This window comes from Zootoca vivipara, chromosome 13 (genome assembly GCF_963506605.1).
Source record: "Zootoca vivipara chromosome 13, rZooViv1.1, whole genome shotgun sequence".
NCBI classification, from domain to species: Eukaryota; Metazoa; Chordata; class Lepidosauria; order Squamata; family Lacertidae; genus Zootoca; species Zootoca vivipara.
The window spans coordinates 16,517,239-16,542,926 of NC_083288.1; the positions used below are offsets into that span (position 1 = coordinate 16,517,239).

A 25,688-nucleotide genomic window follows, 5' to 3' on the forward strand; every position below is an offset into this window, starting at 1 on the left:
TAGGCATTGGTGAACGGCGGGTAGAGCGCTTCGATTTTGCCTCCATTAGAATTTTCAAATGAAGCTGGAAAATGATGCTCTTTCAGGGGCATAGCCAAGGGGCAGCTGCCCCCTCCCCAATCAAGTAAAACAATAGAAATATTGAACTAACTGACCCATCGCATCCGTTCTTCCCCCTCCCCTCCCCAAAGTCCTGCGCCACCTAACAAAAATCCTGGCTACACCCATGTGCTCTTTGCTTTTGTCATGCATTTAGCAAGATGGTCTGAAAGAATGTCAATATGGAAGTAGCCTTCCTGTTTTATTCCAATTGGTGGGGACTTGTAAGTTGAGGAGGAAGGGGGTGGGTGCATATGGACTTAATTCTTCTGGCTCTGCCAAATCGGCAAGGATTACGCAACTAGCTAGATTTTAGAATGACATCTGTCTGAATGAGTTGGCGGGACAGCCTCAAGGCAGTTTGTGTTTGTTTCCATGGCAGCAGGAGTACTGCCAGAGGCCCAGGACAAATGGAAAAATGCCCTTCTTTTAATGCAGATTTTCAGGGGAATCAACATGCTGCTAACAAAACAAAACAAAAAACCAACATGGCATTATTTGTATACTTTATGAGGAGTAGAGATGGAGTAATGGGTACCATTCATTTAAACTATTAAAAAAACATTAGCGGGATAATTATGGTTAATGATCACATTTTTTATTATATCGTAATGTATTCCGCTTTGTTATTGTAATGCCATTTCGCTGCGCTTTATTGTGCTCTGTGCTACTTCTTTTATTTTAATTGGTATTATTCTAGAATTAATCTAAATAAGAACATACGGAGATGGAAAGAAATTGAGTGAATTATTGGGTGTGGCCAGGTTTTTTTTAACAGCCTGCGTGCGGATGTTCAACGTGGGTGTGCTCCAAGTGCTAATAAAAACCAGCGCCAAGGCAGTTCCTGCCCTCAGGCTCACAATCTAAATTCTAAAGAGACAGGGCACTTGAGGAAAAGCGAGGAGGAGGGAGGAGGGAAAAGCAAACTCAAGTCACAACTCTTATAGGGCAGTCCATGGGGGCAAATGGGGCAGTGCCCCACCGCCTCATATCTACCCTTTTGCAGGTGCCACATAATATCCACACTGCATCTGTAAAAATTTGGTCATTCAGGGTGGCTGGCAGGAACTAAACTTCGGAACTCCCTGCATATTGATATCAGACAGGCACCTTCACTGTATAGTTTTGGGGGCTTGCTGAAGACATTCTTGTTTAGACCAGCCTACTCAGATGTTTCAAAAAGTTTGTATGAGTATTCGTTTGTTTTGGTCTACTTCATTGTGGTTTTAACTTTCCGTATGTTAATGGTTGTAATTTATTTATTCTTAGTGCCACGTTTGTTGTTTCATGTTTTTTTTGTACACTGCTTTGATTCCCCTACCCCACAATCAAGCGGTATATAAATTTTATGAAACAAATAACGTAAATAAACCTCAGGTAGCCTTCAGGCCAGCGTTTAAAATTCACCAGGTGCCAGGCAATTTTGCACCTGGCATATTAGCCACTTGTGACCAAGTGAAGATGCCCCGGGCACCAGGATGGCGCCCTAAATCCCCACCATTTGGAGGTGCCTGCCTCTGCATCCTTGGATCTTGACAGTTTTCATACGCACATCCAGGGGCGTACCCAGGATCAAAACTAGGGGGGCAGGGGGGGGCCAAGGCACGGGAGGGGAGGGGCCACAAAGTGGGGGCGTGGGCGGGGCTACGGAGCCCAGGTGAAACTGACTCCGGTCTCACGTAGGCGCCGCAAAGCTTTTTGCAGTCGGAGGCGCCGGGGCTCCACTGACAGCACGCAGCCAGGGCACTCGCTCTGGCCTGCCGGGCTGCCCCCGGTGCACTATGGCCAGGACCCCGGCGGAGCGCACAGCCGTCGGCGAAACAGTGGGCAGAGGCGGAGGTGGAGCACAGCCCAGCGGAGTGCGAGTTCGGCGTTCCCACCTGCCTCGCCTCGCCCTCCAGCTTCCCGTCGCACTCTCTGGTTCCCCGCAGTGGTTGGCCTTGCAGGAGGGCACGACAGGGAGCTGGAGGGAGGGCACGGTGCAATGGGCGGGAACGCCGAACTCGCGCTCCGCCGGGCTGTGCTCCGCCTCTGCCCACCAGCAGCGCCGCTCTCGCCCATGGCTGCGCCGACCCTGTTTCTGGGGGGGCGATTGCCCCCCTGCCCCACGCTGGGTACGCCCATGCGCACATCCTGTAAGATTCTATCCATGATATTTTAGCTCAGGCATCCCCAAACTTCGGCTCTCCAGATCTTCCCCGACCACTGGTCCTGTTAGCTAGAGATCATGGGAGTTGTAGGCCAAAACATCTGGAGGGCTGGAGTTTGGGGATGCCTGTTATAGCTGCACAGTCAGAATGAATTTCAGGAAACGAAAAGTATTGTGAGAAATATGACTTTTCAGCTGTCTGGCCCCCAAAATGGCAACTAGACGTTCCGTTTTGGCAACTGTAACCCTGGTTTAAGGAGCCATTTGCCACCTAGCTTATACAGTGGTACCTTGGTTCTCAAACGCCTTGGTGCTCAAACAACTTGGAACCCAAAAACTGCAAACCCAGAAGTAAGTGTTCCAGTTTGCGAACATTTTTCGGATGCCAAACATGCTCCATTTTTAGTGTTATGCTTCTGTTTTGAGTGCCACACTTCCGTTTTGAGTGTTACGTTGGGGTCTGTCTGTTTTTGCTATTTATTTGCGTTTCTGCGGTTCTCTTTTGTGTGTGTGTGACTGTGTGGAACCCAGTTCAGCTACTGGTCTCCTTAGATAGTAAAATCCATGTTAAATCGCTGTTTTAGGGGTTGTTTTTTAAAAGTCTGGAACGGATTCATCCACTTTGCATTACTTTCTATGGGAAAGCGTGCCTTGGTTTTGGAACGGACTTCCGGAACAGACTAAGTTTAAGAACCAAGGTACCACTGTATACCTGAGTTTCTAACACTGCTTCAGTCAGCCCATGCCCTGCCTACCTGCTTGCTTTCTTACAACCAGTTTAAGAAATGGCACTTCCTTTCAGCTTCCTCCTCCTTAGTCTCAGTGTTGCCCTTGCAAAACTCAGCAGGGAAGAAGAGGATTTGCTATGCCTGCCTCCACTTACTCTCAATCAACACCAGCCGCCAGAGTTTCGAAGTCAGAGATCTAGTTCCTTCTATGCAGAAGAGCAGCAACTTGTTGGTGATGTCAATTACATTCTGGCTTTCCTCCTCTTGATGAAGACCAGTTCTTCTCCAGCAGCAAAGGAGGTGACATTGTCCAGGCCAGGAGAACAGGGTAGCTTCTGCCGCACAGATCTCCCCTCGGATAGCTGGCTTGAAGGCAGTTGATTGGATTGTCTGTGTCATCCAGACCAGTCGTTTTGGATAAATGGTGCACGGATTGATTGAATTAGTGTTCTCTTTGTATAACGTGCCGGGTTGTTGTTTTTCCATGCAGACTTAGCTAGATGAAATGCGTAGGTTTCGTAATTATTAATACATACGATTTACAAATTAGTTGATTCCGTTTTCTTGATAAACGACAGTAAGCCCACAATTTATACACATTTAGCGTGCATGCAGTCAGCTTGGCAAATTAAAAAATGCAAAAAAAATTAAAGGGGGCGGAAAGTGCCGGGTGCCCGGGAAAAAATATTTCCACAGTCCCACCCACCATTGAACCCAATGTGTTTTGACTATATGTGATTTTGGCTTTAGGCACGATCCACATAATGTAATCCCACATAAATTGTGGGTTTACTGCAATACTAGCAACCTTGTTCCTGGTGCTGCTCAGGAATTCTAAGAAAACAAAAACCCCAAAAAACAAAAACAGTGCAGTTTAGAAAGGTTCAGTCCACCACCTTCAGTCAAAATGGCATCCAGTTCTATCCGAATATAGACAAATACCAGGCCCTCCAAGTGTCCCTATTTTCCAGGGACGTCCCTGATTTAGAGAAACTGTCCTGGTTTCTGAAATTTGGTTTTGATATATCGAGAGAACATCCAAATGCACAGAGAACAGGCAAACGACTTTCCAAAATATGTAGTATAGGTTTAGGAAAATGAAGCGTTTTGGGCTTTATCAGTAGTCATAGTTACGGTATGTAGTGTACTATCTTATGCACATTTTTCCTGGGAGTGAAAACGAGATACAGTGGTACCCCGCAAGCATAGCTGCCAAGTCTTCCGTATTCCCCGGGAAACCCCCGTTTTTCCTGCTGTCCCCAGCCGAAAAAACCTGATTTTTTTGTTTCCCCCCGGTTTATTCTGGTGCGGCGGCCATTTTGGAACTGGGCGAAGCATGCTCAGAAGAGACTTTTGATGCTGCTTTGCCCAGTTCCAAAATGGCCGCAGCGTGACTTCTGGTGCGGTGGCCATTTTGGAACAGGGCAGAGCAGCATCAAAAGTAGCTTCTGAGCATGCTCCGCCCAGTTCCAAAATGGCGGCAGCGCTACTTCCGGTCTACTACTTCTGGTCCAGTTCCTTATTTCTCAGGCCGGAACTTGGCAGCTATGCCCGCAAGACGAATGCCTCGCGCAACGGAAAACTCGCAAGACGACAGCATTTTGCGTTGCACAAGGCGCCTCGCAAAACCAAGTGTTATATGGCCGTGCTTCGCAGGACGAATAGGGACGCATTACAGTCAGTAAAGTCCCTTGCCCTCACTGCTCGCCCTCGGGGATCTGCTGCCGCCCGCTGCCGTTGCCGGCCCAGAACCGGCCCCCTCAGTGCCGCCGCAGCGGCACGCTTTCTCCTGACCCTCAGGCCGGCCCGGGATCACCCCCTCAGCGCCGCTGCTGCTCCATCTGACCCCGTTCAGTCCAGTCCCACTGGCTGTGCGGGCTGCCGAAGCGTACGGCTGGGTGCGAGCGGCCGTCTGGTTGGGCGTGAGCGGCTGCTGGGGAAGGAGAGAGGGAGCCTCTCCCTGGCCCTCCACCTGCTTCCCCCTCCCCAGAGCCTTAAAAACATCCGGAGCGGCCATGGCGGGTGAGTCGGCGCCTTTTTTGCACTCCCCCCCCCCAGGAACGCATTGATTAAATTTCAATGCATTCCTATGGGAAACCGCACTTCACAAGACGAAATTATCACAACACGAAATGACTCGTGGAATGTATTAATTTCGTCTTGCGAGGTACCACTGTAACATTCACAGGGTTGCACTGTTAATGATTGTGTACATAGCCAGTTTGGTGTTGTGGTTAAGAGTGTTGGACTGGGAGACCTGGGGCCTACTCCACAGGGTTGTTATGGGGAGAAAAAGGCGAGCAGGGGCCACCTTGAGCTCCTTGGAGGAAAGGTGAGATATAAATGTGATGGTAAATATTCTTACGCGTGTCCCTATCTCCAAGCGGCGGGAGGTTTCAGGGATACCAAGCACACACCTTTGATTTGGTTCCATTGGAATGAAGGCCACTGGAGGCTGGTGACATTTTCTGCAAAAATTTGCCTATGCATACAGACTGAGCATACGATGGAAGGACTCATCGCATCAATACTTCAATAGATCCTGCTCCCCCTATTAGGTTTCCGGGGGTGGGGGCTTTGCAATGCCACAGCACTGGATTCTTCGCAGAGAACAAGCCAAGCTCTCTGTATCTTTCCCAGTTGCCAGTTTTCGGCTCTTTCTTAGACACATCTCAAGATGACATAGGGTGGATCTACACACAGGGAAAAAACGCTATACAATGGTACCTCTGGTTACGAACTTAATTCTTTTTGGAGGTCCGTTCTTAACCTGAAACCGTTCTTAACCTGAGGTACCACTTTAGCTAATGGGGCCTCCCGCTCCTGCCACACCGCAGGCACGCAATTTCTGTTCTCATCCTGGAACAAAGTTTTTAACCCAAGGTACTACTTTTCTGGGTTAGCGGAGTCTGTAACCCGAGGTGTTTGTAACCCGAGGTACCACTGTAAATAAGTAATAAATTAAATCAGGGGTTGCCAACCTGGTCCCTACCACCCACTAATGGGCATTTCAGGATTCTAGGTGGGTGGTAGGGGGTTCTACGGCACAAGCTGAATCCTCCTTCCATCGAGCACTGATGGGCAGTAAGGAAATTTTACCACCAAGAAAGATTCATTAGTGAGCGGTAGGTATAAAAACAGCCATCCCCAAACTGCAGCCCTCCAGATGTTTTGGCCTACAACTCCCATGATCCCTAGCTAACAGGACCAGTGGTCAGGGATGATGGGAATTGTAGTCCAAAACATCTGGAGGGCCGAAGTTTGGGGGAGCCTGGTATAAAAAGGTTGACTACCCCTGAATTAGATCATTATAACAAAAGGGGGGGAAACCCTATGGAAAATAGCACATAAAAAATTTCCTGCTCTCTGGTGCCCTCTGGTGTTGCATATTTATAGCACATTCAAATCGTTGTTTCTTTGCTAATGTAGCTGAGTCCATAATCTCCAGCTGGTGAGGAGCAGGTGAGAGAGAAACCCATGTCCCTTTCAACTCACCTTTCCAAAGTGTCTCCAGCTTCTGTACTATATTTCTGTCGCAGCGACATTTCCCCCCAAATTATGTAACAAAGCAGATACTTAGCAGACCTGACTGGCAAGGACCAATTTCTTCAACAGAGAAACGGGTGTGAACATTTCAGCAGTCCCCTTTTCTGCAGGCATTGCATCTTACAGCTCTAAGGTCACAGGCTTGGAGGCGACCCCAAAGGAACATTTAGTCGAACCTTATTCTCTGCACTGAATGAAGAATCATGTTAGCTCACTCTGTTCCTTTCCTGTTAGTGGGCTAGTGTTTGAATCTCTGCGATCTTCTCCCCTAGGAGAGTTGCCGGAAGGTCTCAAAATCAGTAGAGGATGCTGAAATGAAGACCAACGTGCTCAAGAAGAACTCGGTGCTGCTGGAGGTGAGGGGGAGGCCAGGAGGTCCTAGAATAAATGGAGGACAAGGCTGCAGTTTTGCATGCCATGCTCATAAAAATTGCCTATATGTGTGACACAGGGCCAACAGGAAGATCAGGTCATTCACAGGTCAGAGAGGGAGACCCGAGGCTAACATGCAATTAGTTTCTTTAGTAAGGGGGGAAAATACAAGGAGGCTCATAAAGGCACCCCCCCCCTAATGAAGAAGTTGCTTGAGGCCCTTTTCTATGTCCCCCATCCCAGATAGGTTCGGAGGGTGGCAACAAGAGATCGGACCTTTTCTGTGGTGGCTCCCAAACTGTGGAATGCTCTCCCCAAAGCGGTTTGCCTGGCACCATCATTTCATGTCTTTAGGTACCAGGCAAAAATATTCCTCTTTACCCAGGCCTATGGCTGATAAATAATCTATGATCTGTGAAAGTGTGTGGGGGATAACTATTTTTTTATTAGGCTGTCTGTCAATATGCTTTTTATTATTATCTTCTTATGCTTTTATCACTGGCGTTCTGTGATGTGTTTTTAATGTTTTACACCATCTTGGGATCTTTCGCTAAAGGGCAGTATATAAATTGAATTATTATTATTATTATTATTATTATTATTATTATACATTTTTGTTGTTGTTCAGTCGTTTATTATACATTAGGGTTGCCATATTTCAAAAAGTGAAAATCTGGACACAAAAGTTATCGAGTGTTTGTTTGTTTGTTATTTAGCCAAAGTTGTTGAGGGTTTTTTTTTTGCCCAAAGTGGTTGAGCATTTTTTTGCAAAAAAATAAAAATCCCGGACATTCCCGCCATTTCAGCCCAGACTGCTTAGGAGGGCCGAATACTGGCCTTGTCCAGGAAATTCTGGACGTTAGACAACTGTATTACACATGAATTTTATTCACTTGCAAACCAACAAATGAATAAATAAGCCAAGCAACAAACAAGCATCATTTCCCCCCTGTTCCCCAAACGCGGCCTCCATCTAGGAGAAGCTGCGTTTCTTACAGCGGCAGGTGCAAGCGGAGGATCTTGGCCGGCAGGAGCGAGAGTGGCAGGAGCTGGAGCAGCGGATGGCGTCCGGGGTCTCCAAGCAGCTCCTCGACCTGGTGGGCAGTGCAGCAGCCTCGCCCCTGAGATCCCCCAGCCTGGAGGAGGGTGACCTGCAGCGGGCCACCGCTGCGATCCTGGCGTCCATCAACAGCCTGCGAGGGGCGCTGGAGAGCGGGCAGTCACGAGGAGGGCCAGGGGACGAGGGGGCCTGCGACGGAAAGCTAAACACAGTCGCCACCTTGGCATGCATGGAAGAGATCAGGTATCGTATGGAGTAGGAGCGGGAAAGGTGGTGCCTCGCTAGGGAGAGCTCTCCCTGCCTCCCAACACGGCTGTCTTCCCCCCACCCCCACGTTTTAGGAAATGCGTGCTGGAGCTAACCGGGAGGTCTCAGCGGGATGGGCTGACCCAAAAGGAGGTGCTGCGGTTGCTGGCCCAGCTGGGAGTGCGCTTGGAGGGGGTGCTTCCCCAGTGGGAGAGGACGCACCTGGAACACGGCCAGGCGCTCAGGATGCTGCGAGAGGAGCTGGATGAGGTCTCTGCCACGTACGTGTCTTTCCCGAGCCAAATCAGGGCCCCCTTTCTCTTTTTTTTAATTTTTTTTTAATAATAAACTTTATTTCTCTTTAAACACGTTACAAAAAAAGGAAAACAGTTTTAAAATAGAGCTACATTGAAAAGTAACTCATATCAATCATAAATGCAAAAAATAACTCAAACATATCATAAATACCATACAGTCACTCATCCAAAATTAAGATACAAATAAAGGCCAAGGATACCTACTGGATACATACTAAGAAAAATATAAAAGATTCATCCATATAGTAGTTTCCAGTCTCCTTGGCATAGAAAAAAAGAAAAAGAGAGATGAAAAAGGGAAAAGAGAAGAAAGAAAGAAAAAAAGGAGGGAAAGAAAAAAGAAAAGAGAAAAGAAGAAAAAGAAGAAAAAGAAAAAGGAGAGAGAAAAAATGGTTACTTCCTACTATTTACAATACGCTTTACTTTATATACTCATTATCCCTTACCGTACTTCTATATCTTCTTGTTTCTAACTTTTTTTTTGTATTATCATTTCTCCTCTCCTCTTATATCTCTATTCTAAGCATGTCACCAAGTTGTTCTCTATATTTTCTTTTTCCAGGTATTCCTGTACATACCTCCATTCCTCTATTATTTTTTGCCTAGGTACATTCCTTATTATTGCCGTCAGGGGCCCCCTTTCTCAAAGGACCTCTGGCCCACGGGACAAAAGGTGGCCCCTGAGGTTCTCTCTCTGGCCCTCACGGCTCTCCCTGGGCACGACTCTCCCACTCTCCTTGGACCCCCCACTCCTCCTTGGCCTTTCCCAAGTCCTTTGGCCAGCTAAGAAGTGCCCTTGAGGTGTTGGTAATGCCCAAATGGAGACGGGAATGAGCATGTAGCCGCCTAAATGTTTGTGCGGCTGGAATGTTGCCTGATGTACCAAGGCAACCATTACTCCACCCATTAGGGCAGGGGTAGGCAACCTATTTGGAGCTTTTGTTCTTGCTGGGGGGGGAAGTTTTGTTTGGCTTTTTCATTTTTTTTTACTGCGACTTGTTCTTCGTTTTATGGGACTGACTTGTGGCTGTGGCTTGTTGCTTCGTTTTTGTGACTTGTTTTTGTGACTGTGTGGAACCCAGTTCAGCTACTGGTTGATTGTGTGACTGCAGAAATGGATAAAAGCCCCCCACACACACACACCAATCCAAACAATGACTAACATCAGTGCATGTAAGGAGGGGGGGGGAAATGTAATTTTAATTTTTTTTCATCTACAATACAGTGGTACCTCGGTTTATGAACACAATTGGTTCCGGAAGTCTGTTCATAAACTGAAGCGTTCATAAACTGAAGCGAAATTTCCCATTGAAAGTAATGGAAAGTGGATTAATCCGTTCCAGATGGTCCGCGGGGTACTTAAACTGAAGCGTTCATAAACTGAAGCGAACTTTCCCATTGAAATTAATGGAAAGTGGATTAATCCATTCCAGATGGGTCTGCGGAGTACATAAACTGAAGCGTTCATAAACTGAAGCATGGGTGTAATTGGTTCCGGAAGTCTGTTCATAAACTGAAGCGAACTTTCCCATTGAAAGTAATGGAAAATGAATTAATCCGTTCCAGATGGGTCCGCGGCGTTCATAAACCGAAAATTCATAAACCGAGGTGTTCATAAACCGAGGTTCCACTGTACTGTCTTATTTTATAATACAGTACATTGATTATTGCCTTCATTTTATGGATCAATGGTCTTGTAAGTTACAGTAGTAAAATTCATGTTAAATTGCTGTTTTGTTGTTGTTTAGTCGTTTAGTCGTGTCCGACTCTTCGTGACCCCATGGACCATAGCACGCCAGGCACTCCTGTCTTGCACTGCCTCCCGCAATTTGGTCAAACTCATGTTCGTAGCTTTGAGAACACTGTCCAACCATCTTGTCCTCTGTCATCCCCTTCTCCTAGTGCCCTCAATCTTTCCCAACATCAGGGTCTTTTCCAATTTTCCAAATTGCTGTTTTAGCGGTTGTTTTTCATCACCTGGAACGGATTGATCCGTTTTCCATTACTTTCTATGGGAAATCATGCCTTGGTTTAAGAACGCTTTGGTTTAAGAACGGATTAAGTTTGCAAACCGAGGTACCACTGTAGTTGAGTTTACAGCAGCCGCCTTTCCCCCCTTTCCCCTTTCTTCCTGTGCCAGGGCCAAGCGGACGTCTGTCTCTCTCACCCAGCTCCGCGCTGACCTGGATGGCCTGTGGCAAGTGAAGTCACTCATGGAGGATGTGTCGCGGCATCTCTCAGCACTCAAGCCCCTGGAGACGCCTGACAGGCACCCTGCTAGCTGCGCCAGATGTTCCAGGTACTGGCTTCAGAGACACACAAGGGTGGAGGGGTCAGGATGGGGGGAATATAAGCTGAGCCAGGAGCAAGGAGGCTGGGCACAGGGCATTGGTAGAAGGGCTCCAAGACCGTTCAAAGGATACAGCGGTGGCAGACTCCCACCATTTAGAAATCCCTGCACACGCATGCTATACGTCGGAGCAGCGCAACAGCAGGGCCACAAACGCTCTCAAGATCACAAGAACACTGGAAATTCATGGAAGAGAAGGGGACAATATAGTATGCAAGCATGCAGGCTGTTGCCCACATTAGAATTGGCTGCCGCCAGAGTTTCAGAACAGACTTGGCAGTTTCCTACAAAATCAGGTGTTAAGATTTGGATTCTTGCTTCCGTTTCTTCACAAAAATAACGAAGCAACAAACCTCCAGTCTTCCTGGTATTGGTATGTAGGTTTGGAAGTACTAAGAGGAGACCAAACCACTGTGCCTTGAGCGGCTGGTTATTTTCCTGGTCTGCGCTGCTAGAGATAGGAAGAGCTTTGCTAGATCAGACCAGTGGACCGCCCAGTCCTGCAGCCACAATGTCGTGGCTAAACAGATGCCTGGGGAAATCCTGCAGGCAGGACTGCAGCGGAACAGCACCATTTGCTGTTCCCAGCGACTGATATCCAAGGGCAGTCAGTCTAAAGCCGCCACGACCAGTCGATCGCCTTATCCTCCCTGAGTGGGCTTGTACCCATCTAGTCAGCCTGGATAGCTCAGTGGGCTAGAGCGTGGTGCTGATAACGCCAAGGTTGCAGGTTCGATTCCCCCCCCCCCATATGGGACATCTGGATATTCCTGCATTGTAGGGCTTTGGGCTGTCCTCAGGGTCCCTTCCAACTCTATGAGTCTGCCTCCTGGTAGATGTCGATAGCCACCACCTTGCAGTTTGTCTAACCATCTTTTAAAGCCATCTAGAACTGTGGCCATGGCTGCCTCTTTTTTTTTTTTAACCTATTAGATAAATTGGAGTTCTTGTTATCATGCACACCAGTAAGAATCAGACCAAGAACTCAGGCCAACAATACCATTCAATAATGAGAATAATCCCTATTAACAAACCAATTGTGAACATAGAAAACAAAATTACATGCAACCATACCATACAATTCATACCTGCCAAGTTCCGGCCTGAGAAATAAGGGACTGGACCGGAAGTAGCAAACGGAAGTAGCACTGCCACCATTTTGGAACTGGGCGGAGCATGCTCAGAAGCGACTTTTGATGCTGCTCTGCCCTGTTCCATAATGGGCGCTGCAGCCATTTTGGAACTGGGCAAAGCAGCATCAAAAGTCGCTTCTGAGCATGCTCCGCCCAGTTCCAAAATGGCCGCCGCGCCAGAATAAACCAGGGGGAAACAAAAAAATCTGTTTTTTTCGGCTGGGAACAGCCGGGAAAACGGGGGTTTTCCGGGGAATATGGGAGACTTGGCAGCTATGATACAATTTCTGTAATAAACAATGTTTAAATAATATTCGCAAACTAAAAATTTCTCGGTTCAATAGTATCTAATTGAATAATTCAGGTTCCAGTTCCATTAATTTTGACGCAAAATATCAATACAGCATTTGATGTAAGAGTACAGTAATTGTAATATTCAATCCTTTCAGCTGATGAAGGTTAAAGACACTGAAACAGGGCCCTGTCCTGGCTTCTGACTTTGGATTATTGTGGACGCTACCTTATTTTAGAAGGCTCTTACATCAAACGCAGTATCGATATATTCTGACCGGATTATTGTGATTTCTTTCTGACTCTAAAAGACTTCTACACCAAACGCTGTATTGATATTTTGCATGAAAAGACTCTTTTAATGGAACTGGAACCTGAATCATTCAATTAGATACTATTGAACTGAGAAATTTCCAGTTTGCGGATATTATTTAAACATTAAGTTTATTACAGGAATTGTACGATTGCATGTAATTTTGTTTTTAACCTAAGCAGGCAGAGATCCTTCAGGGAGCGCAGGATAGGAGAAGGGAAGGAGCTCCCAACCTCTTGTCCTTGCATGAACCCTGCCTCATCTTTTCCCTCCCGGCCACAGCTACAGCTTTGTGAACACGGACACGCTGAGACAGATGGTCGAGCATGCCATGGCGCCCGTCCTGGAAGAGCTTAAGCAGAAGGCGCTCCCCCCGGGCCCATGCCCCAGCTGCCAGCGCTTGCAGAAGAAGATAATGGTACCGTCATCCCTCTGCGCCCCCCCATCTCACCCCCAATAAAAAGATTCCAGAGTGCAGCCTCGCTGGAGCGTTCTTCTGCCCTTGGGCCAGATAAGATGGCCTTGGACCTCCAGAGATCTGGGCTCAGGTAGAACGCCCCCTTTGGTGGGCTCACTCCCCAGAAAGCTGCCTTACATACCGAGCCCAGTATTGTCAACTCTGATGGGCAGCAGCCCTCCAAGGTCTCTGGGCAAACAGGTCTTTTCTCCATCCTGATTACCTGGGATGCCCTGAACTAACAAGACCTTGTGATTGAACCCTGGGGCCATCTCCTCCAGGGCTGGGCCTGCTCTCATAGCCTGTAGGGCTACTGCTTTTCCTGTAGCCACTTACTGGGCGACTGCCTCCTCCACTGCATCGCTCTCTTCCTTGTTTTTTTTTCTGGTTTCCATAGAAATAATAGTGACCTTACCGTACATCTTTTTAAAAAGGGAGGATATTCATTCTAGCAGGGGAAAGGGGTGGGAATTAAAACAAAGGGGAAAGTATCGACTTCTCACCCCTAAAAATTCCAACGGTTTGGGGTGTGCGAGATGAATTTACATTCAATGGTCGGGTGGAGGGGAACGCAGTATTTTGGGAATGTTTTATTCCCCGGCCCTATGCTCTTCATTCTGTGTGCAAGTTTCAGGTTTTCTGGAAAGCAAAACTGGGATCTCTTTTTAAAAGGGTGTGCTTGTGTACGTTATACCCTCAGCAGTTGCATCTAGCGTGGTCTTCTGGAAGTTGAATAATGGGTGCGCCTGAAACAAAGTGAAACGTAGCTCTTGCCCTCTGTAGTTTTGGACTATAACTCCCATCATCCCCAGCCAGCCTAAGGGAGAGAGCGTTTTTGTTTCCCCTCCAGCAATAGGTGTCAAGCCAGTGAAATTGCCAAGTCCTGGTGGCACAGCCATAGGGCAAGGGGCTGGCTAGCCTGTGGCCTTCTGGGTGATGCTGAGCTGCTGTCTCCCTTCATCCTCGGCCACTGGCTTTGTTGGAGGAAGCCAATGGGGAGTTGTACCTTTTTGTGCAATTGCAGGAGGTCACAGGTCAGCCCCCCCCCCCCTTGCCTGTAGGGCTTGAATTGGGAAGGTGCTAAATTCTCGCTCAGCCTTGACAACCGGAAAGTGGCATTTAGCAGCTCTGGCATTTAGCAGCTCGCCTTTCCAGCCAGAGATCTTTTACAAGGTGGCTGCAAACATAAAAAAAATGCATCAAGGCTGCAGCCTGATTCTTACTTACCTGGGAGGAAGCCCTACTGGGACATCACGGTAGACCTGTATAGCAAGGGGTGTCATTGGGTACCTATGGGAGCAGTCGGTATAAAAAATTTTAAACAATTTTTACAGCCGGGGGGGGGGGAGGAATTGAGGGGCCTTTTAAAAAATACTCTGACATCACAGTGGGAGATGCATAGGAGCAATTTAAAAAGGAAGTGGTTTTTTAAATTAAAAAAAATAGAGTGCAAGGGTTTTTTGGGGGGGTGGAGAGGTGGGGCGGGGTGGCCACCAAAATCTCTGTTGGGGGCACCTGCCACCTGTGGGTTTGCCACCTGTTTTTAAAGAACAACTTTTCGTTTTAGCCCTTACAAGTGCCTTTTGGGGGTTTTCCCCCTCGGGCACAGCTTTTTCACACGGCTCCTTTTCAGCTGCAGCACATACCCCAGCTGCACCGGAGAAGGAGGCCTCTGTGGTTGCCATGGTTCCCCCTTGCCCATGCTGCTTAGCCCCCTTGAAGGAAGCAGACCCACACAGCCTTCCTTAAAATAACCTGGGCAATGCGCTCGGTGCTCCGCACAAGCAGGTATCTGCCTCAGGAGGCGTCGCCTGGGCTCACATTCTCAACAGCACATACCTGGCTGCTGAAATAACCAATACGGGACATGCAAAATGTCTTTTGCAGTAACTACCAAACTTATTTCTGCCCCTCATTTGTGGCCAAATGAGACAGGTGGCAGAGCTTGCCAGACCAGCAGCCTCTAGCTGTGGCTCGCAGCCGCATCTTTGATACCAAATTATCTTGGCCCGGCAACCTTTTGACCTATCAGCTGCTACCTTGCAGAATCTTCTGGCCCTCTGCCCCTGCTTTTCTCATCCTCAGCTGGCATCCTGTTGCCTTAGGATCATGCACAGCCACCAGGGGGCGCCGGAGAAACGTGCAGGGACACAAGAGTCTCGGTAAACTTCCTACTGAGATATCTCTGCCGTTTCCAAGTGAACCCCTGTCCTACCACCATCTCCTAACAGCCAAAGCATAGCAAGCCAGTATGGCTTGCCAAATCAACAGCTGTAGTTGGTCGCGAATGCCGGCAGCCCTAAATTGCTGGCTTGCCCCTACCCTGGTTGGCTGATGGCTCTGTAGTCCTTTCTTCTCTCTTTCTCTCTCTTTTACCCACCTCCACTTGCTCTGGTCACTGGGAGGCAGGATCTGGAACACACGGCTGTGGACACTCGCGCACGAGCAAATGCCCTGAGTTCGAATGTACGCCTGGCCCAGGATGATGCCCTGAGAGCCAAGAACTATCTGGAGCGGGCCAAGATCGCCACGGAGTGAGTAAGCAAGGGGGGAAGCCTCCATGGACGGTACCTGCTCTGCCTTGCACATTCTACAGGCCCATGAAACTCCCTGATCCTGGAGCCAAACCCTTGCAAAATTCCGCCTCCACCATGATGAAGGTGTCTCAGCCCAGTATACCTGAAGGAGCATCTCCCACCCCCATTGTTCAGTCTGGACACTGAGGTCCAGCTCCAAGGGCGGTTCCCTCACTGCGAGAAGCAAGGTTACAGGGAACCAGGCAGAGGGCCTTCTCAGTAGTGGCGTCTGCCCTGTGGAACGCCCTCCCACCAGATGTCAAGGAAATAAACAACTAACTTATTTTCAGAAGACATCTGAAAGCAGTCCTGTTTTAGGACGTTTTTAACGTTCGATGTTTTATAGTGTTTTTAATATTCTGTTGGGAGCTGCCCAAAGTGCCTGGGGAAAGCCAGATAGATAGGCAGTGTATAAACAATAAATTATCATCATCATCATCCAAGGGTAAATGCATAAATTAGGGCTATCAGCTGATTGAAGATATTTTAACCAACTAACTAAATGAGTTTTACTTAATGATAAATTAAATCTGCATGCAACTAAACTTAACTTGGGTGGTGGTTGTTTAAGATAATGCTTAGCTTTCCCCACTCAAAATTTAAAGCGCATGGATGCTCACACAGAATCCTGGGAGCTGTCGTTTACTCCTCACAGGGCGACGGTTCCCAGCACTGTTCACAACTACAGTTCCCAGGATTCCTTGGGGTCGAGTGCTTTCAATGTGCGGGACGCTCTCTCCCCCACTCTGCTCTTCCCAAACCACAGAGTGGCTGCCTGAGTCAGCGCTCGTGGTTCATTCTCGCCAATGAAACCACCCCTGGGATACTGAAAAGCAAACCTCGACTTTGGGTTGTGGTTTGTTTAGAAATAAAAAACAAGCCACAAGTGCCGGTTCGGATGTGATGGTAAAAGCCAGCCACTCTGCGGTTTGTTTCGCTCTTCAGCTAAGGGAAGCGGGAGAGTTTGGGCTCCCTGCACCAATGCACATCATCAAAACTCATGCATGGTGCGGTTAAATGACAGACTCAAATGATGGGGCAGGAAGGACCCAAACAGCTCACGATGGGGTACTGGTTAGTAAGGCTGCCTATCAGCCGGGATCCGGTGGGGGGGACAGGACAGACACACACACAGAATGGCAGGTTGTGGGTCTACAACCCTAAGCAGCCGTCTCGCATGCTTCTCCCTCTCCCTTCTTGCAGGGATAAAGCAACTGCCCTGGATTACCTCCAGAACAAGCTGAGTTCCCTCCACTCGCAGCTGTCCCTGGTCTCCCAGGAGGGAGGGCCCCAGTCCTCAACGACCTCCACCACTTCCTCTATAAGCCTCGCCAAGCGGAACTCCTGCCCGTCTGAATTAAACCGTGACCCCCAATAAAAGAGAGATGGCTGTGACTTAAAAGCTGCCCACCTCGTCTGTTTGGAAGCCAAGGAGTGGCTCCAGGGGGAGAACTAGAGAGGGGGGGGGACCTCTTCTCTATTTGCTTCGCTGCCGAGTCCAAGGAAACTGCCTGGAGGGAGCCAGCCGAGGGAACTGGCTGTAGAATTTGCAGGTGGAATTCAGTGCGTCTTTATGATTTGATCATTTGCTGCCAAGCATAAGCATTTCCATTTCCTAGGCAGAGTGCTCTCCCATCTTTTTTCCTCCTGCCGGCTTTCTGGGGGTTCTCCAACCAGCATGAATTTGGGGGAGACACAAGGGTAGCAGGGTGGCGGAAGCCCACGGCGCCATTGGGATGGGGTTAGTTGAACCTGGCCCTATGTGCTGGGTGCATAAATTTTTATTCCAGCAGACCACAGCTCAATGCGGGAGGGTGGGGGGCGGGAGCCAAGGGGATAGATGGATAGCAAGGGAAGTTGGGAGGGGGTGTAGATGCATGGAGCGAGATCAGAGAAGTTGCAGGTAAAGGCTGTATGCTTCAATCTTCCTCTGCTTGCTGCTGCCCTGCTCCAAATCCCCAGCAGCTTTTGCCCTGTGCCTCATTTTCCAACACAGGGAGCATGCATTTTAAACACTGCCAGGGCGTCCACTTGAGTGGGGGGGAAACTTAACACTCACTGCTTCTCTAATCTGCTCCCTCTGGGAGTGGCTTTTCCTCTCCGAAAAAGAGCAGAAGCTGCAATTGCATCTTTCTCGCAATATATGCAGTTTGAGCCTCTGAATTTCGCGCAGTATGCCGTTTGCTGCATTCACAGTGTCTGGGGAAGGAGTCGAAATGCGGGCCTGTTTTCCTTTGCTTGATATACCTCGCAGAGAGATCTGCACCTGACCTGTCAAGCAAACTGGTACCCACACGTGGTGATGGCAGTCGAGCCGGCAGGAAGCCAGCAGGTCCCTCTGCAGGAATGGCTTTTTCCTACCCTTGCCTCCTATGAAGGCCGCAGACCAACTTTTCGAAAGCTGGCTTGGCACATAGTTTCACGTGGACGTAAAGAGACCTGAAGGATGTGTTTTGCTACGAACTTGCGTTCTCAGAAGACAAGGCAGTGTGGTGAGGTCCTGTGCAAGCACTTCTCCTGGCAGCTGCAACAGATAGTAAATCTGGGCATTTGGGCACATATGAAGCAGCTGTGACTAGTTCCAAACACTCAACACTTTCAACCTGCTTTGAGCTGAAATTAGGGTTGCCAGACTCAATGGAGGACAGGACTTCTGTGCCTTTAATTGCCCTTGCTCTCTTTTGAGTCTGGAAACCTTGAAGAGAAACCAGCAGACCCTTTGCTTGGAAATTAAACAAAGGGTCTGCTGGTTTCTCTTTAACGTTTCCAGACTCAAAAGAGAGCAGGGCAATTAAAGGCACAGAAGTCTTGTCCTCTATTGAGTCTGGCAACCCTAGCTGTAATCACAAAGGCAAACACCGCTTCTAAATACCCTTCACTACCCGTGATGGCAGCCTAGAAGAACCCAGAATTCCCAAGATTCAGGCAGCAGCAGAGGTATATAAAGCACATACCACTTTAATTAGCCCATGGCTTCCCCACAAAGAGTCCTGGGAAATGTAGTTTGCTAAGAGTGCTGAGCGTTCTTAGGAGACCCTTGTACTTGGAGAGATCCACTTCTCAGAGCTCCCTGGGAAGAGGGATTGATTGTAAAAACACACTGGGAACTGCAGCTCTTTTGAGGAGCATTGGGGTCTTCGTAACAACTCTCAGCACCCTTAACAAACTACAGTTCCCAGGATTCTATGTGGGGAAGCCATGGCTGCTTAAAGAAGCACGATAGAACCTCAGACTCTTCCCGTTGAATCACAGCCCTCCATCTTACGCTTTTCTACTGTAATAAAAGGAACAGGACCATCACTTCCTCACCCCATCCTCCCATACATTGGGCACCAACATTCCATTTCACATATTGCAGCATCCAGACCTTGCATTGAAAACAGGCCTTTGGCTTAAAACTAAGCCTAAATTGCAAAACGGACTGGAATGCTGAGCAGCGTTCTCTTGTGACAGAAGCTGCAAGCTGCCACATTCTGCCACACGCTTCCCGGAAGCAGAAAATGCTAAACGGGCTCTGTCCCTCCTCTCGGCTCACGCCACCCCCCCCCCAGCCGCAGCTGACAAGCTGCACCGACCATCACCTCCCAGTTGACAAAAGGCCACACGTGATTCCGTTTTGTAAGATCTCCTGCCCTGTGGTTTTATTCAGGTCTGTGATGCTAGCAAAACAAAACAAAACAAAACAAAAGACCCACCACCCATTGTTCTTCTGCCACTCCTCGCAACTCAAATTTCCCCAGAGGCATACAAAACCCTGCAATAAATGAAGACCAACTTTCCCTCCCTGCACCAACTTTGTGGGGATTCCTGGATCCCCAGAATGGGAGGAGAGGGGGTTCCCCTCTAAATATCACCCATCACCCCATCCACAGTGCCTCCGGGGGACAGAGGGGCAGCAGCAGTCACAGGGAAGGAATCCTTTGAATAGGAAGTGTTAGGGGACGCAGCCCAGCTGCTGTGGGTTGAAGTGGGAAAGGAAAAGAGCTTCTTAGCTGCTGGAGAGAAGGGGAAAGGGAACTGCTGCTTCTAAAACACCCTGGGATGGCCACAATGGGAGCACTTAAGATTTCCCGAGAGCCAAACTCTTCTGTTCTAAGCGAACCACAGTCCTCCATCCACACAGGTGCCCTAGAAGAAGCAAGATTTTGCTACCAGTCGCAACCCGTTTTAGACTTCCACCAACCCAAAAGCAGGGAGATGCTGAGCAGAGGGTGAGGGTCATTTGCCTACATGGCATCCGGCACAGGGTCCAAATCTCCCAAATCCGAGAACGGAAGAGGGGCATGCCCGTCCATTGTGCTTGTGGGAATCCTCAGGCAGGCCCGGCCCGTTCATCCCCCGCTTCAAAATGTTCCTGTGGATCAGAGGACAGAAAACACACACGCACACTCCAAAGTGTGTCTGGGGACCTGGCTGTGTAAATCCCGCTGGCATTTATTGAGTCACTGGCCGCGACTTGACGGGGAAGTTTTTGTCCAGTTGGAAAAGGGCCAAGATGTCCACCATGGCTTTCTGGATATTTTGTCCAAACCGGTGTGCGTCCTGGAGAGAGAAGCAGGGGAGGTGAGATCGGGGAACTCAACACACCTAAAATATTTCAAAGCCTGAGCTTACTTAGAAAATGGAAAATCTGGTGTGGAAGTTTCTTGCTCTGAAAAAGGAGAGCGGGTTGCCCCAATTATCCCTCCAGATGGCTCAAGCAAGTAAGCAGTGGGGAAAATCAAGGGAATCCTCAAGAGTTACTAAGCAATCTAAGCCAAGGGAGAAATCAGACAGGAGCGAGGCAGCAGTAAACCACACTGAGCAAGTTGGAGTTAACTCTTCATTGGCAAAAACAGGAATATCAGGCCAATGAGCACAGCAACTCTTTGGTACGGCGTCTTGCCCGCATGAAGCAGTTGCAGAGATGGAAGCCTTCCCACAGCTGCCCAAGTCTCCTCCTCTTCAGGGTTTCCCCGTGCAATCTGAGATACTGCCCGTGTGAAGCTAACTCCTCCGCCCTTTTCATGCCTCTATTGGTTCTGGGAGACCGAGGAAGAGAGGAGCTTGTTGCAGCAGGAGGGGGAAGACACCTGGGACTCTTCACCAGCCAGATTCCTCTCCTGCTTCAGCTTAGTCTTCTGATTCTGGACTTCTCTCTGCCACTGCCACAGCTGCCTAAGTCCCCTCCTTCCCAGGGTACTCCCCCCCCCCAAGCATTCTGAGACTGCGTCTGTGTGCCTGGCCTTTGCTACCCCCACTTTATGCCTCTCCTGGTCCTGGGAGACAAAGAGGAAGGAGAGCTAGTTGCAGGAGGAGGAGGAGATACCCATGGCTCTTCACCAGCCTGACTCATCTCTGCCTCTTGGCCTCCCTCATCCCACTCTCTGTCTGCTTCTGGGCTTCTCTCTGTCACAGACTCTCCCTTCTCACTAAGCCCTGTCACCCCTTAAGCTTCTGACTCCTCCTCCTCCCAATCTGCTCCCTCTTCTCCCTCTGACCACTCATTGCTGTCCCACTACCACTCCCCAGACTCTGAGCCTTCTTCCCTTGGTGGTTCCCTAGCTGGTTCCTTGCACCACTGCTCCACAGTCAACCAGTCCGCGACAAAATATTCCCTGAGCCAGTGCCTCCCCGCAGACGATACAAGCAGCTTATAAGACTCTCACTGCCTATCAAGCCCTGCCTGCTGACCATCCACTGAGGCACTCTATCACCCCAGCATGGCTTATGCGCCCCTCCTGGCAACCCACTTACCGTCTCCTTGCTGGAGAATTTGCACGACACGTGGAAGTTTATGAGATCTTCGCCCACGATGACGTACGACACGCCATAACCGTCGTCAGCGACCTGCCCGGGGGGGGGGGGGAGAGAGAAAGGGGAAAAAACAGCCTGAGAAAGAAACTCGGATTGCAGACCTCTGTCCTCTCCCACATCCGACAGAACAGCGTTCCTAGAGGATGCAAGAGAGTCCTGGCTCTCAGACCACCAGCTCTAAGTCACTTGGCCACCACTTTCCACCCCCCGAGAACCCTGGAGGCCTGAGCTTAATATTTATTTATTTATACCCCGCCCATCTGCCTGTGTTTCCCCAGCCACTCTGGGCGGCTCCCAACAGAATATTAAAAACATGTTAAAACATCAAACATAAAAAGCTTCCCTAAACAGGGTTGCCTTCAGATCTCTTCTAAAAGTCAGATAGTTTTTTGTTTCCTTGACGTCTGATGGGAGGGCATTCCACAGGGTGGGCGCCACTACCGAGAAGGCCCTCTGCCCGGTTCCATGTAACCTCACTTCTCGCAGGGAGGGAAGCGCCAGAAGTCCCTCGGAGCTGGACCTCAGTGTCTGGGCTGAACGATGGGGGTGGAGACGCTCCTTCAGGTATACTGGGCCGAGGCCATTTAGGGCTTTCAAGGTCAGCACACCAACTCTTTGAATTATGCCCAGAAATGTACTGGGAGGCAATGTCAGTCTTTCAGGACGGGTGTTAGTGGTCTCAGCGGCCACTCCCAGTCACCAGTCTAGCTGCCGCATTCTGGATTGATCGTAGTTTCCAGGTCACCTCCAAAGGTAGCCCCCATGTAGAATGCATTGCAGTAGTCCAAGTGGGAGATAACCAGAGCATGCACCACTCTGGCGAGACAGTCTACTCACCGGCCCAAATCCACCCCCAAAAGAAATGTAGTCTGGGTGGTTCTGGAGGTCAAAGAGCTCTATCTGCTGAATGGGAGTCTGGCTGGTAGAGAGTCGCCACGGCTCAGACAGCACCTGGCAGAGGGGAGAAAAGGGCCGAGGATCAAATGGGTGAGGGGCTCTGCCACAATGGGTATCCTCTTCCCACCCCCACCCCCCTTGCTGCTCTCCACAGAACCTCTCCCCTCAAAACAGTATACAGGTGAAACTCGGAAGATTAGAATATCGTCGAAAAGTGCATTTATTTCAGTAATGCAACTTAAAAGGTGAAACCAATATATGAGATAGATGCATGGCATGCAAAGCAAGATAATGTCAAGCCTTTATTTGTTGTAATTGTAATTATTTGTCGTTAGGCGGGTCAATTATAAATGCAATGTAATTAATGAAATGTAATAGTGATGTTTATTTTTATATTATTGTAACTATTTGCTTTATTATTGTGGAATTTCCAAAAGAAAGCATTTGTGAAAAGTAAAAGAAAAATAGAAAATAATAAGTTGCATTACTGAAATAAATGCACTTTTCGACGATATTCTAATTTTCCGAGTTTCATCTGTATTTCAGGAGGGCCCGTGACTCCTCAGCCCAAACTGGTCCTCTTATGCATTGCTAGGATCAGCAACGCTCTTTATTTTTATTTTTCAAGACCCTGCCTATACTGCTTGAAGTTAACTCCCAGCTAAAAAACAGCAGCAGCAAAGGTGCACAATTAAACCATCAATGCAAATGACTGATAAATAGATATGTATATAAAGTTCCTTCATCTGATACATGTTCCCACTCAGCTCTTCTCAAGTTCCTGGCTCTCGCCCAGGAGCCACCCCACCCCACCCTGGTGCTCGCTCAGGATCCAACAAAGTCACTGATCACCCCCCAAAAAAGAGGGTTCCTGGAACCTACTGGCCATCACCCAGCTTCCTCACCCTAGGCTTGCGTTTTACACCACTCACACTGTGAGCTGTAGCATCACACCCAGGTCCCTGTGACCACCAGCTTTCCAGATTTTGTTTTCAATAAGCAATGTTCTAGCTCTCAACGTTTCAGGGGAAGAAGATCCTACCAGCAACCATTGGTGAGGATCTCTCCTGTTCCCTTCACTGGGGCAACAGGCTCTTGCTGCCACCTACGTGGGGGAAGGCCCCACCTCTCGTGCACATTACTGCGTGTGCAGAACAGTCCCAGTTCTGCACACGCAGTAAGCCCGACCTGACATGCACTATTAGCGGCGACTCTTGCACAGAAGCTGCTGACATGGGGAAATTGGTGATACGAGTGTTGGATTAAAACTTCCCCTGCTTCCACAGTGCATCCCAGCGAATATCACTCCTGTAGATCCTTCTTTTTTTAAAGAAAAAAACAAAAACTTTGGTAAACTTCTGAAACATTCCTGGACAGGGTGTAGGGTGGAACTGACTTATGGTGAGGAGGATTTCTAGGGGAGAATCCGTGGATGAGGACAGGTTCACTAAACAGTCCTCCCTATCGTAAGCCCTACTGCTGCATTTTTTGTCTGTCTCAGCTGATGGGCTGGACCACACCGTTGCCCAGATAACATCTGGTTTTGCCTAGCTGCTGTTCAACAAGTAAGTTACGCCTTCAGGGTGAAGGTTTGTGTTTCCAACCCTTTTTGCACCTGCCTATGCTTCCCCGCCCCCCTCCCCAAATTTTTTTATTCATTTTATCAACAACTACATAAACAAAAATAATACAACACAACAAAAAACAGCAATACAACAAACATAACAATACAAATAAACTCTTATTTTTCCATCTATTTCTCTAATCATTGTTATATGGACTTCCCCAAGTCCCCTCTATCTGATTTTCATTTAAACTCATCTTTAGAAGTTTCCTCAATCATGATTTAAAACTTTTTTTTACAACTTAACCATTATTATATTTTCCTCTCCTTGTTGCACTTATATATATCCCTCTTATATTCTAACACAAACATCTACTTCTAATCCTACAGCCTAAAATTTACTTCCAAGAATATTCATAAGATTAAATATAACAATATCTTTCTAAATAAACTTTAAGCTTCCTCCAATCTTCCTCCGCCGTCTCTTCCTTCTGGTCCAGGAGTCTCCCAGTCAGCTCAGCAAGTTCCATGAAGTCCATCCTCTTCTTTTAACATTCTTCTATAGTTTGGTAATTCTTGTTTCTTCCAATATTTTGCTATTAATATTCTCGCTGCTGTCATGGCATACATAAAAAAGTAACATCCTTTTTGGGAATTTCTTCCCCCACTATTCCAAGTAAAAAGGTTTCTGGTTTCTTAATAAATGTGTTTTTCAACACTTTGTTCAATTCATTATAAATCTTTTCCCAGAAGTCTTTTACTTTCGGGCATGTCCACCACATATGGTAAAAAGTTCCTTCCACTTCTTTACATTTCCAGCACTTATTATCATGTATATGATAAATTTTTGCTAACTTAACAGGTGTTAAATACCATCTATACATCATTTTCATCATGTTTTCTCTCAATACATTACATGCTGTAAACTTAATTCCCTTTTTCCACATCCTTTCCCAGTCCACCATCATAATATTGTGCCCCAAATCTTTAGCCCAATCTTTACTGATTTCACTTGTTCATCTTTCGTATGCCATTCCAACAATAAATTATAAATTTGGAAATATTTTTCGTTTTTGTATCTAACAATTCCGTTTCCAACTTAGACTTCTTAATCTGAAAACCAATTTTTCTATCCATCTTAAACACTTCATTTATCTGGACTTATTGCAACTAATCATTCATTTTATCTTTAAGCTGTTCATAAGGTTTTAACTTAAATCGGTCCTCTACTTCCATCAAAATGTCTTTATATTCCAACCACTTATCTTCCATATTCAACCTTTTATGAGTCTTAGCTTCCTTTCTAACAAGTCCTTATATCTTATTCACACATTACACAACAACTTCCTAATTATATGATTTTTAAAACCTTTGTGGACATCTTACCGTACCATAAATATGCATGCCATCCAAATGCATTATCAAAGCCTTCCAAATCTAACACATCTGTGTTTTCAAGCAAAAGCCATTATTTCAACCAGCAAAAAGCTGCTGCTTCAAAATAAATTTTTAAATCTGGCAGTGAGAAGCCACCTCTCTCTTTCGCATCTGTCAATAATTTGTACTTAATTCTAGGCATTCCCCCCTGCCAGATAAATTTAGACAATGTATTTTGCCACTCCTTAAAAGAATTCAATTTATCAATGATCAGAAGTGCTTGAAACAAGAATAACATATTTGGCAATACATTCATCTTTACAACTGAAATACGGCCCAACATAGGTAATTTCAGCCTTGTCCATATATCCAAATCTTTTGATTTGTCATAATTATCTTTATACAAATTCAAACTTT

General features: G+C 47.7%; 2 protein-coding genes across 5 annotated transcripts in view; one reads left to right on the top strand and one right to left on the bottom strand.

Annotated features, from left to right (window-relative positions):
- Positions 1-17,015, top strand: part of TSKS (testis specific serine kinase substrate) — a 30,176-nt gene extending 13,161 nt beyond the window's left edge. Inside the window, exons 3-9 of the mRNA XM_060281110.1 lie at positions 6,795-6,878; positions 7,872-8,197; positions 8,296-8,481; positions 10,658-10,882; positions 12,893-13,022; positions 15,471-15,595; positions 16,841-17,015. Coding sequence (XP_060137093.1) covers positions 6,795-6,878; positions 7,872-8,197; positions 8,296-8,481; positions 10,658-10,882; positions 12,893-13,022; positions 15,471-15,595; positions 16,841-17,015 — 1,251 coding nt within the window. The remainder of the gene's footprint in view (positions 1-6,794; positions 6,879-7,871; positions 8,198-8,295; positions 8,482-10,657; positions 10,883-12,892; positions 13,023-15,470; positions 15,596-16,840) is intronic.
- Positions 17,016-19,911: 2,896 nt separating this feature from the next.
- The window catches only part of CPT1C (carnitine palmitoyltransferase 1C), a 54,964-nt gene continuing 49,187 nt past the window's right edge, over positions 19,912-25,688 (bottom strand). For all 4 annotated transcript variants that reach the window (XM_060281111.1, XM_035135050.2, XM_035135051.2 and 1 more), the window contains 3 exons: positions 22,271-22,384; positions 21,374-21,466; positions 19,912-20,179 (listed from right to left, as the gene is read on the bottom strand). In XM_060281111.1, the coding sequence (XP_060137094.1) occupies positions 20,072-20,179; positions 21,374-21,466; positions 22,271-22,384 (315 nt within the window). In that variant the 3' untranslated portion in view covers positions 19,912-20,071. The remainder of the gene's footprint in view (positions 20,180-21,373; positions 21,467-22,270; positions 22,385-25,688) is intronic.